Consider the following 13502-nt stretch of genomic DNA (forward strand, 5'->3'; position numbering starts at 1 on the left):
TCAAACATACATCTTCAGATGGAGGGCTTTTGGTTACTTTAGGATGAACCTAAATTGTGGTCAAAATTAGTTATGTTAGGAAACAGTAATCTCAAAAAGTGCTGAAACGTCATACTTGGGCATGCAAAAGGTCAAATTAAATTGAGCTACAAAGGTTATCCTGAAATTTGCCTCCAAATCTTAACATCCCTTTCATTTTGAGTAGTGCATATTTACTCCAGCTGAGTGTTTGCAAATGGACTTACTCTGACTCTGTGTGCGGAAAGGTACGTTCAAGAGCAGGTGAGACCCACAGAAAGAAGGATGTCCCCGTATGGCCACGGAGTTTCCTTGAAGGCAAACAAAAATATTAACATCTTCACTAAAACACGGCTGGGCGTTTTGTCTTTCAAAACAACCACATAACTTGTGGTTATGGCCTTTATTTCTGCCATAGCTTAGGGCAAAATTGTTATCAATGCCTTAACCCACAGCAAGGGTGTTGTGGCGCAATAACCTTTCAAAGAACAGTTATCGGAATACCCTGCGGTTGACTCGCAACCAGTTCAGGGAGTACCACGCCTACTGCCCAAAGACAGCTGGGATAGGCACCAGCGAGCCAGTGAACCTTGTAAGGACATTAAGAAAGTGAATGGAAGGATGGATATTGACACACAGAGGGCGGAGCAACACAGGTAGACAGACAATGTAACAACGTAACATGTGTATATTCTTTATCCTCTGCAAGGAATGGGTTACAGAATAGCTGTGATCATTTGTTTTTTTACGGCCTTCGGGTGGCCAAGGTGTGCACGCCAGAAGGAGCAGCACAATGTTCATTGAATTATAATGAGAAAAAAAAAACAGCATTCATATTATCAAACGTCCTTTATATGTTGGAATAATTCAATATTTTTCCACTCTAAAAATCTACATAAATAATCAATTTGTAAGTGGTGTAAATGCTATAAAAAAAAACATGCATAGAAAATATTCAAATAGAGTATGTCAATTTCAAGGATTTCATTTTTGGGAAGGGGTTTGGTTTGGAACATAATGCTCGCTAATTACTGTACTTTTCCTTCTATAATGCCAAAGTACACCTCAAAATTGAAAAGCTTTACAAAGAATCACTCCAGAAAAAAGGTCAAAGCTGGATGTCATTGTGGTGTTATCATTCCTTCTCTCTCCCCCTGAGATAAAATGATATCGAGATGAAATTATAGGAAGGCAATTAGATCAAGGTGTCCCACAATTATGATAGCCAGTGCCAACTAGTCTAGAATCATATGTCAAATGTCTGTCTGAATCTTTGCGGGAGAGGCAACGGGCATGCACGTGCGTGTTAAGCGCGCGTGTGTGTGTGTTCAGCGGATCGCTCTACACTGTTGACATTCCCCCTGACAGCTGTGAACTTTTCACGATGCCGCGACTGTCAGAGCGACGGCGGAGGAGGGAGGAGAGGTGAGAACGAGGGGAGGAAAATCCACGTCACCAGGTTGGGTGAGAACACTGAGATATGTCCATCTTTGCATCTGTTTGTCCACCAGCAATGCTTGGGAGCAGCGAGGTTCCGGCCTGTTCTCCAATCATCACCTGCTGATGTGTGATGAAGGTCAAGCCTGTCTGTGGGCGGGGTGAAACCCGCCCTTAAGGTTCCGAACAGACAGCTGGGCCAGTGTGTGGACACAAGCGCCACGCAGGACATTAACACGGGTCATTGTAGTCAATTACAGTGTTCTACGCCATGATGACGGCCAGACTGGTTTCTAGCTTCCTTGAACTTGGCTTCTGACTTTGAGGTTCTAAGTACAGGTGGGGGGGGGTTTGATTGATATATATATATATTTATATATTTAGCTATTTATTCTTGTGTGCAGTACAGTACTGCATCACCTGTAAAACTTTTTAAAGGCATATTAAACTTAGTTGGGTTGGGTGTTTCTGCTCCACTGTAAACAACTTTACTGATGCAAAACTCTCGGTAAATGACAACAATGCCCAATTTGAACATGAAATCAACAGAGTTTGAGAGTCCAAATACGGGAGAAACATCTGAATTTTGTCAACCTACTTTTTCTCCTACTGTTGATAACAAAAGAACATGAGAAGTGTCTTTGTTTTCATTTGGTAGATTCACTAATAGAAGATAATCACAAACTTGTCTGTGTATTGAAAACGTCAAAAGTCACTTAGTCATTCACTGCCAGCCTAGTTCAAATGGACTTTTGACATTTCACTTATTTACTGGATCTTTGACATCTATAGCCGCAATATAATATTATATTTTTATATAATATAATCATACACAATATAACAGCACTGGAACTTCATTAGCAATGGATAAGTTAATACCATTAAAAAAGCTTTTTGCCACTTACTGTTGACTGAAACTCACATCATGTACTCAGGGCTCCCGTACCAACAACCAAACATAGCTCAGCTTGAAAACGTCACATGACCAAACCCAGAGACCAGGTAAGCTGTGATTGGTTGTTACTGAGCCTTGCACGCGATGTCAGTGTCAGTGTAAAAATGTGTTTTGAATTTAGTTGTAAGATTAATTACAGACAAAATATGAACTAATTATGAAAACATTATGATCGTATTGCATCCTCAGGCATAATTATTTGATGCAGCTCTTACCGTAAATATTTTGTAGCACCGATGTCTTATTGGCTGCAGGTTTCGCATGAGGAGTTCGCATCTCTGCCCGCCTCTTCCTGGTGTGGGTGTGGTTCAAATCATCTAACTCCGCCCCCTCGCAGGCCTTGCCTGCCGTGTGCCTGCGTGCGAGGAGCCTACAGACACACGTGCGTTAGATAAAACAACAAAGTCTTTTTAATGGGCTGCACATTCACTGTATAAAATAAATGGAAACAGCAGCTATGTGATGGCCTCGTGCTGGGAGTAAAGTACAGCCTGCAGCCTGCTCCGTTCTAAAGAATAGAATAGAAAGCCTTTATGACTACAAAAGTGAGGTACAACCTCATGTGTGACAACCATATACTATACTGTATTCAAATAAACACACCTAAGACATTATATTCAATGACCAAACGGATGAAAAAAATTATATATTATCTCCAATTCCACCCATTTTGAAGATAGTTTACATAGTAACATTTATCGTAATAAGCATCGGAACTGATCGTAATAAGCATCGGAACTGATTATTAAAGCACTGTAGGTAGAAGTCATTCTACAGTTCTTGCTTGATGTAATTCCAGTTGTTCAACAGTCCAGGCTCATAATGACACATCACATAATGAAAAAATGTTTTGCCCCCCCCCCTCTTTTTTTTTTTTTTGCAGTTTTTACAATTTTATACATGTAAAATAATACATAACATTAACCCCGACAAGTCTTCAATTTCCCACTGCTGACAACCCCCATGCTGCATCGTAGGGATTGTATTGGTCATGTGATGAGCAGTGCTGGGGTTCTTTCGAACATGACTCCTGGCATTCATGGCAAAGAGTTCAATCTTTGTCTCATCAGACCCACAACATTTCAGGAACTTTTGGGGATACTCACCAATTATCTTGTTCACCTATTTGGGTGTTTTGTTTCAAAACATTCCTCAACTTTTCCAGTTATTTTTTACCTTCGTCCCAGCATTTATGGAACAAAATGAAAATAATGAAATTCAAAATGAGAAAATATTCATGCAAAAAAAAAAAAATAGTTTGAACATAAAATAGTTTGTATTTTTAGTATATTTCTGTGGGTATCATGTTGGTGACCTCTGCCTTCAAGCAAAATGGCTGACCACTGACGAACTAAACAAGATCTTGTGCGTCCTTTACCTGTGCCTCCAACAAATTTGCCACTCACCTTCTCCATGCTCGCTGGATGACCCTGGCCGCTTCATGCCTCCTCCTGTGCTGCTCTCTCTCATGTCCGCGTGGCGCACTCGTGGCGCGATGTTTTCTTGATGGGCCTCTCATGAGTCGAGAAGGATCTTTGACCTTGTGGTGTCTCTGCTTTGACAAATCAGTCTTCAAAGATACGGCAGGCGTTTGGTCTTCGCCCGTGGGAGGGGTGAATGAGGAATGTCTTTGCTCCTTGACTTTTTGAGTAGAAGAGGGCCTGGGTGAGAGTGACTCCTTCAGTCTGGTGGTCCGGTCACATATTCCTTGACTAGCAAGGCTTGCAGTGTCAGGTAGATCAGCAGTTTTGCTCCTTGTGGATCTGCTTCTATGGCCTGGTGGAGATCATTATGTTCATTGATTTCTTATCCAATCATTTTTGTAGCACTTATCCTCATTAGAATTGCAGGAAGCTTATCCTATCCTGACTTTTGGGTGAGAGGTGCCAGTGAAGCGCAGCGCACGTAATGGGACAAACAATAATTCACAATCACATTCACACCTTTTCCTTCGCTTATTCAATTGATCCAAGAAAAGAATTTATTTCACTCTACCTTTGTGTCGCTCCTCTTTGTTCCTCCTTTCAGGTTTAGTCGGTTTCTTTGTTTCCACCACTGAGTCCTTCACGGATAAATCCGCCACCAGGTTGACCAAAGACAGCTTCTCCTCCTCGGTCGTCTCAGAAGACAATTTTTGCTCCTTTGCCGTAGCAGCACAAATTTGCTGCACGGCTTCTCTTCGCCGCAGTTCCTCCTCTCGCTTCCTGAACACAACCAAATGCAGTTTTCAGACTCAAGTGGCAACAAATTATGTCAATGTTTACATTGTATAATCACTACATATACAGACTAATCCGAAAAGTAACACAGGAAAACACAGACCTAATACTGAGCTACTGCACTAGGTTTCCATGGGTGTACTGCCACCATCGAAAATTGACAATTTTTACTTGGTCACAATTTTCACTTGGTCATACTGAAACTAAAGACTCTAGACAACTAAAGAATTTGTTGTTCACAAGAGTTTGCCCGGTTACTGCTCCATTTGTTCTTGCATTGTGACAAAGGAATGCATCACATTTAATGGAAATTGCAAATTTTGAGTTCAGTGATTTTTCACTTGTTAAACTGAATACATTTGAACTTAGAAGTTGCAAAAGACTGAGGCACTGATGAGTGAATAAAATATAACAGCTAGCTCGGCATCAAAAATCCTCCATACACTTTCACAACATAGTATGTACAGCATATGTATAGTATAGTAGTAATTAGGATTCAACCAAAATAGATTTGTTTTAAGACTATGTAAATTTTTGGCAGGAAATATAAAATTATTACAAATTGATTGGCTGATTAATTTAAAAAAAAGCAAATAATATGACGAAAATACCATTTATTTACTTCCAGTGTATTTTGATTATATGCAAGTATTCACTATTTACTGGCCTCACTGACACCTATTACCCATGAAAGCAGGGCGCAACAGTAAAATGTTGCAATTAATAAAGTTATATGGGCATTAATTCTGGTCATTGGTATTTGTTACTAGTAATTGAATGGATGTCATATACAACACATTTATGCTTAAATTATGTTGAACTTCGTATTTTTTAACAAATTATGACTTTGAAAATGGATTCATATAACTGCACCTTCATGGAGTTTCTCACCAAAATGTTTTAACGTGTTCCTATTTAACTTTTTCTTCACCATGCAGCATAAAATGACATCTGCCCTATTTACTAAACGAACACTGTCATTTAAACAACAAAACTAGTCAAATTTCCATCCGATAAAGTTGAATGGCAATAATACAAGGTGCCATGCACTTTTATGCTAGATGACAGATACAATTAACCAGCTAAATTGACTAACTAATCTGGCCAAACGAGTAAAATTGCGGCTTAATATTAATTCAGTTTTACACTTTTTGTAACATTTTTATTTTATGGTGAGAGTTTTCCAACTTAAAATCTTTGCCTGGGCTCAACAAAGGTTGGGAAACACTGTAGTGGAGAACAAATGTGTGGCAGGTAAGTAAATGATAAGGAGCAAAGGAGCATGTCAGGAAAAGACGTATGCGTGTGCAAGGATTTCAGAAAGACAGATACTAGGAAAGGGTGACAACAAAGAGTGTCATTGTCAAAGACATCCCGTGACGACCGGACAAACACGATAGGACAAGGACAGATGTATAACTGAGTGCCGTTTGCTTGTCTCTCACTTGGCGGCGTCCTTGCGTAGCTGCTCATGCCTCATGAGGAGCTGCTTCCTTTCCCTGAAGGCCTTGCGGACCGTGTAGCCCTTGTAGACGGCCTGGATGGAGGCGGCGGCGATGTCCTGGATGGCAGCGATGGACAGAGCGCTGTGCTCCAGCATGAATTGGGTCACCTCGCTGTGGCCCCCCAGCAGTGCGTAGTCCAGCGGCGTGTACCTGCGCGTGAACACCGTAGTCACTCACACAGCCTTTTTTGAAGGTCTCATTACATTTGTGATTGCTACGTCTTTGTCATTAGCGTCGTAAATGTCTCGCCTCTCCTCCGTGTGCTCCATGTGGTTAGGAAAGGCGTTGTAGCCCAGCAGCAGTTTCACGGCGTCCAGGTAGCCGTTGTTGCACGACCAATGGAGAGCAGTCCGTCCCTGTGGAAATTAGGTTATACCAGTGGCAAATTTTAAATGGGGGGGAAAAATGGAGAATGCAACAGGAAGGCTATATACCAGAAAAAAATACCTGTCTGATGATTACTGTTTTAAATGTTAAACTGAAACGATTGATTACCAACATTTGTTGAACCAAGGCAAATACTGTGCTAGAAAAATGAAAATAAATAAATTAATAAACAGTTGAGATACTGTGAATAATACTTAAGGCCACCCCTCAAACTGATTTATGATTCCCTACAGATTCCACCACTACATGAATCGTAACTCATTTAAAGTGGAAGTTAATATACTTTGCACTTCCATTTAGTCAAAACATGCCATTCTGATTAATATTGCATTCATGGAATGTGAATTAAGCAGCAAAATCAAGTCGTTTTTATCCATCTTAGGGGGCGAAGATTTTGCCACTTGCTGTTGGCTGAAAATGAGAAGACGCAAAATTGATCAAAGTGGTTGGTTTTTGCTGTTTGATTCATATTCTCGGAATGCAATTTTTAATAAGAATGCCATGTTTAGACTAGTGGGCCCGCAAATAACATTTTATTGAAAAGAACATTTGGGGGTTGACATCCCTTTTAACATCACTGTTGAAACCCAACATCAACAATAAAAAAACACACACACTTGTGTTCAAATGCCACATTCTTGTGGTATAAAAATGAGACCAAGGATTTCATACCAATTTTATACCAATAATGTGACCTAGAACAACTCATTTCAAAAGGTGAAGTAAAAAAAAAACAACAACTGATATAAAGTGGCTGCATAAGAACTGAGGATGTAGCAGCATTCAGAATTAAACTATCATCAATTTAAATAAACGTGTTAAGGCAGAACACAGCAGCCATCCTTTAAAGTGTCCTCGATTTACCTCAGATTTTCTTTTTCTTTCTATTTTGTTTGCTTTCTTTCATAGGGCCAGTATGTTTTGGGCAACAATGCCAGCTTTTCAAACTGTTCAAAATTAACCAGAATGTGCGTGTTTTTTTATTTTTTATTACACTTGATCAAGATACGGTACGACTATATGGCAACAGATTCCTACCTCCTTGTCCTGTATGTTTGGATCGGCATTTTTCTCCATCAGGACAGCCATGCATGTGATGTAGCCACCATAAGCAGCACACTGCAAGGGAGTTCTGCGGGCTTGATCCTGCCAGCGAGATTGAATCATACTGCTCATTGAAATGTGCAATAGAGAGTTTTTTCAATGATTTAAATGATTATTAAATCACATTGTATATATTGTCGATAATGTTACACACCAACCAAATATTTTGATGATCTTATTTTGAAACTATATGAGATATATTAGAAACAGCTCTCAGTATGATGCAGCAGCAAACCACAACCGCAAAAACAAACATAGGCTGCAAGTGCTAATAAAAAGCATAATTATGTTATTAAAGGCAGGCATTTTCTCTTACATTTGGTCTCATTACATCGTGTCTTTGAAATAATTGCACATGAAAAGTGTATACAGTAGACCAGGGGTGCCTAAACTTTTTTGATCTACTTATCCAGCAGCCTACATCCCGCAATCAACATTTGGGGAGGAGGGGACTGCACAAAGGGGGGTGGCTGGGACTCTAGAATATTTGTAAGGAACCACTGTTGATATCACAGTAACCAGTGATGGGCAGCAAATACAGCAAGCATCTACTGTATATAATAAATGAATACATCCTCTTTTGCTGTGGGATCACCGAACAATTTTTAGTATTATCACAGGCTAGTAAACAACATACGAATGAATCAACATCTGGGCTATGTCACTCACGTTCATATATTTGTTGAACTGCAGTGAGAGACTCGCCCAGCTTACAGTACTCATTGCTTCTCCTTTCAGGCAAAGTAAAATGACAAAGGCAGGATAGACACATTTACCAGGAAGTAACTATGAGACAAGGCAAACCTTGTGGGAAAACCAGCAAATGCTTCAAAAATAAACTGTAGGATATCAAGTAATGTATGACACAAACAGCCTTGGGACACTTTGATTTCCTTCCAAAAGCAAGGACAACGGTCTACTCCTTGATAATCTCAGAGTGAGCAGCATTCAAAGTAAACATCACTCTGTTCTTATTTTTCCTCGATTTATGTTCTTTTTTTTTTTCTTTGGCTGAGAATTTTTTTTCCACGTAATGCGATGTCGTGCGAGCAACCAACAATAGCTTGGCGGTCCTCTGGTCGACCGCCATCGATTCATTGAGCACCCCTGCTGTAGACTAGCGCAAGAGGGTACAGGGAGAGAAAAAAAAAAAAAAATTGTATTCCTAAACAAACTTAATCCAAAACACAATATTTTGAAATCCCGCTAGCAAAATCGTGGGTCACCTGTTTAGAGTTCTAGCACTACGAGGCGCTTAAAACCTCACCTGTACATTGGGGCTGATCCCATTCTCCATCAGGATCTGGCACACCTCAGCGTTCCCGCCCAGTGCTGCCCAGTGTAGCGCAGTGTGACCGTCCACATCCACTAAATCCACACGTGCGCCGCCTTTATTCAACACAGTAAGCAACCACATATCTGACACAAAACTACAGAGAACATAAATAGCTTTGGAACATTGCAAAAACATTGCTGGAGCAAATTGATGTTACCTCTGAAACCCACCTTTGATGAGTGTGAGGATCACGTCCCTGTGCCCCATCTCGCAGGCACGAAACAGCGGCGTGTGCTTCATGACATCCAGCGAGTCCACCATGGCTCCCCTCTCCAACAGCAATTTGACGGTGCTCACGTGGCCTGACAGGGAGGCTGCATGCAGCGCTGTTTGGACAACAGCAGCACTAACATTATGATATCTTGTTGAATGGACGCCACACGCCTCACTATAATGCAGCACTAGAATTACATCCACAACAATATTACCACTAACTATGCTCTATAATAACAGTGAGAATAATAGGGCAGTCATCTGCCTTTTACAATGAAAAGAATGCTGAGTTTGTCTGGCCATCTTTAAAACACATCTCAGCATTGTTGTGGTGTTTTGTGATGTTTACTGTTTTATGTTTTTATTTTTAATTTGCCTCAGTTGTACACTGACCAAATTTTGGAGCCACTCTACTTAGAAAATATATTGCAACTAATTGGATCAAGTTATCAAGTAGTTAAAACAAATGCAAAAATTGAATATGTTTTTTTAACTAATTGATGTTTGACACATTGAATTGCAATACATTTTCTTAAGGAGATGGAGGTCCAAATTTCTTTCAGTGCGTGACAATTTTTGCTCCATGAACCGCAGTCTGTATGCAATGGTGATCGTTTTAAAGTGTTTTTGAATAGTTGAATTGAGTTTTGAGTAATTTTATTGATTAATAATGTGTTTATTATTCTGGCTGTAATTTGTTGTGATGCCCAACTGTAAAGCATCATAACTATTATTTTCGACTCGTGTACAATATCAGTCAAAAGTGTGCAAACCCGCTCCAATAGTCTTGTCCCATTAATGTATTTAATAACTACCTGAAGTGTAGATTACTGGAATTAAGTCATCAACATCATGAACAAATATTAATGGAATTATTTGGTGAACAAAAATATAATGTTAATCAAAACAGAATGTTTTAGCATTTTTATTCTTCACACTCAAAAAAGTCACAGTCAAAAAAGGACTGACCAAATGTTTTGGTAAATTTGACTCAATTTTCTGGCATCATTTACACAAAAAAACACCAAAACAATTGATAAGCCAACCTCAGAAATTGGGTAAAATTAGGTCAATTTGACATAAATGCAGTATTTTGATGGGATTTTTTTTAACCCATTATCGGGCCAACTGTTTTCAGAGTGCAAAGCAGGCACCTTTTGCCAAAATAATAGCTTTGCATATTTTGGTATTTTCCCAATCAGTTTTTGCTGTGGATGGTGCTTTATAACCTGGAATGACTTACGATCCATGGCTGTGAATTCTTAACAGTTAATAGCTTGAATTTCTTTACCTTGTACTGTGTTTGAGACCATTTGAATTTTAAGGCATCTCCAAATGTTTAACTGCTACTGGAACTAATTGAAATAACTACCTGTAAATTACGGGGGGTCATTGTGTAGCTGTACCATTCTACATTCCAACCTCTTATATTATATCATATTGCTTGTTAGGCCAGAGCAAAAACTAACTGTACAGTCAAGCTCAACAAGCAGAAAACATATTGTAAGGATCCATACGCATAGTTTTCGAATGCGTACATAAACAATAATGGGCAAACTGGGCATGGCGATTATACATCCAAGGGGCCCCTTGGCGTGAGGACTGGGGCCGACATGTCCCAAGTGTGTTCATGTGTGAGTGTGTAAGAGGAGAGTGCCGGCAGTGGCAGGAGTCTATACGGCCAACTGACACTAATTTTGCTGACGCTATCAGCTTTCCTCTCTCGGCCGTCTTCAGGGAAATACCCTTTGACATCACAATGCCTCGCCTCTGAGGAGCCACGGGCAGCACACTTGACAAGCAAAGCCAACATGGGAAAAGCTGCGTAAAGTATGTTAGGGCTCATTTACGCCACATGTAAGCACATAGCCGGGACCTCGTCTTATTTTGGCCGGGCTCACCGGTGCCGCCGTACTTGTCGGCCATGTTGATGTCAATGTGAGGCGTGAGGGCCAACATGGTACGGATAACATCATCGCTGCCCTTCCCGGCGGCCCACATGAAGGCCGTCCTGCCCTCCAGATCAGGCTCATCCTTCACTGATGGGTGGGAAAGAAACACACGTACTGTCTCCTATTCACATAGAGAGAGAGAAAAAATGTTTTGTGGAGTGATTAACTGGAAAGAAATTTCAAGATGAATAAAGAACTAAAAACATTGGGTCTAATCAAAATTGATGACGACGATGATGGAAAATGCGTGATTCCATTGTGAATGAAATGAAAAAAAAACAACCCTAATTGTTCTCTTTGTATTTTTACCCGGATTTCAGTGCAGTTCACTTTTACATGTTGTTTACCCAGTTAGGGTGGTTGTGGTTCAGGTGGTAGAGCAGGTTGTCCAGTAACCAAAGTGTCAGCTGCTCAACTTCTGCGGTCATTGTATCCTTGGGCAAGGCACGCCATCCACCTTGTCTCCAAGGGAAGAGCCTTAGGCGCAAAACGGCAGCCACGCTTCCCTCGGCCTGCCCCAGGGCAGCTGCAGCTACTGTATATCATTTAGCTTACCACCACCAGTGTTTGAATGTGTGAGTGCATGAATAATGCATTCATTACAAAGCATCCTTAAGTGTCCAGTAAAGTGTGATAAATAAGTGATGCATTATTATTATTATTAATACTTTTCAATCACGTTTTCTGCTTTGTACATGTACCAATTTGAAAGAATATCACAGAAATCTGGTAAGTGCGCACTTGAAACCATGCAAAAAACACTTGAAAATAATTGTCATAAGTTCAATGGAATTGAAGAAGCCAAATGAAAAGTAAAACTGAACCCAGTATTTCAGGGGTCAATTTTCAAATGTAGTTTTATCTGTTCCACAACTGTAGCAAAATCACACAAGTCACAAAATTTTTTAAGAGGCCGAATGAACACATGTAGGTCTTCAAGTGCAGGAGAACCTCCCTACAGATCACAAGAGGAACATTTCTGAGCTTGTTGTTTTATTCTATGTTTGCAATAGTTCTTCTGATCGATAGAGAAAAATGACATGTTAAGATCTGTAATTAATTGATCGGATTACCGTAATCTCTATTTAATCTCACTAAAACATTTCTGAAAAAAACACTCAAAAAATGTTTTTTAAATTGAGATGTACTGTATTCTATTAGTGTGGCAGATCTAAAGATTGACATACAACAAAAAAGTGGTTTCACTCATGTATTCTCTTCAACAGATCTTAACAGATGCAGTTGAAAAGCTAGTACCCCACTAAAGAACGACCATTGGCAAGCATCTGTGAAGGTGGTGGCCCTTTTGATCCTCCTCCGTGGTTCGTTCAAGATGGCCAGAGGTCGCCAAAATGTTGCCATAGGTTTCCAGGCATTGCTCTAGTTGCAAAATTGCAACAGGGTTCAGGCAAAAGTCTGGCGACCTCTGGAGACATTTTGGAGACCTCTTGCAACATTTTAGTGAATTCTGGTGACTTTGAACAAACCATGAGGTGATTAAAAAGCTCCAACCTTTTAGGACACTCGCCAGTGTCCAGACCTCAGTTGGATAGAGGCTTCACTATTTACCTTCTGCTGCATTTGACACTTTTCCCGTGTTTGCAGGAACTTTTAGTTTTGGCCATTAGGAAGAATACCACTGTTTCCTTTAGTCAATTGTCAAATAATTAAATTAACATTAAAATAAAACATTGCCCATTTAGTCTGTCACAGACTTGCTCAAATGTTCTTAAGTTTATTTGGGTCTAGTTTAGCGCAAAGAGCTTTGCTATGGCTCACTATATTAGCATCTTTGTTGCTAATGTTAGCTGTGGCTACAATTTATGCGGTAGGCTAAAGTTGAACTGGTCTTGAGGTAAGCAAGCTCCTTCTTACAAAGACTGTATATATATATTCACTCTACTTTTATTAAAGTTGACCATGGCGGATTTTTTTAACGGAAATGCAAAAACATTTGATCAATTGAGAGGTTCCCTAATTTACTTTGAGTTAAATAAAGGGTAAATAAATGGATTAGTACAAAAAAAGTAATACAGTTTGATATTACACTTTGTTCTAAAAATGTATGGGGTGCTATGTGCATGACTCACAGCGTTGTTGCTCTGTGCTCCGTAATGCAGGGGTGTCGCTCCCTGGCTATCGGAGGGAATGGTGCCTGACGTGTTCCTCTCCAGCAGCAGGTGAACAATTCTAGCATGACCTGTGAATACATATTCATAACAAAAAAAGAGGCACACAGATAGTGTTCAAATTCCACTTCACACCACTATATTCCTAATCCTTCTAGACAACCTCAAAGTGTTCAATAATTTATCATCAAACTCACCATAAAATTATTGTATTAGATGAAATTTAAGAGGAAGCCTTGAGAAGTAA

At 39.9% G+C, this 13502-nt stretch overlaps 1 protein-coding gene across 2 annotated transcripts in view; it reads right to left on the reverse strand.

Annotated features, from left to right (window-relative positions):
* LOC148426574 (inversin-like) overlaps positions 1-13502 on the reverse strand; it is a 38388-nt gene that overhangs the window by 7748 nt on the left and 17138 nt on the right. For both annotated transcript variants that reach the window (XM_088409962.1, XM_088409961.1), the window contains exons 7-17: positions 13217-13326; positions 11076-11247; positions 9132-9287; positions 8893-9014; positions 7560-7667; positions 6384-6490; positions 6075-6284; positions 4406-4614; positions 3817-4186; positions 2626-2780; positions 246-329 (exon numbers count right to left, since the gene is read on the reverse strand). In XM_088409962.1, the coding sequence (XP_088266088.1) occupies positions 246-329; positions 2626-2780; positions 3817-4186; positions 4406-4614; positions 6075-6284; positions 6384-6490; positions 7560-7667; positions 8893-9014; positions 9132-9287; positions 11076-11247; positions 13217-13326 (1803 nt within the window). The remainder of the gene's footprint in view (positions 1-245; positions 330-2625; positions 2781-3816; positions 4187-4405; positions 4615-6074; positions 6285-6383; positions 6491-7559; positions 7668-8892; positions 9015-9131; positions 9288-11075; positions 11248-13216; positions 13327-13502) is intronic.

This window comes from Hippichthys cyanospilos, chromosome 3 (assembly GCF_059441005.1).
Source record: "Hippichthys cyanospilos isolate Australia breed blue-spotted pipefish chromosome 3, RoL_Hcya_1.0, whole genome shotgun sequence".
In the NCBI taxonomy this organism is placed as follows: Eukaryota; Metazoa; Chordata; class Actinopteri; order Syngnathiformes; family Syngnathidae; genus Hippichthys; species Hippichthys cyanospilos.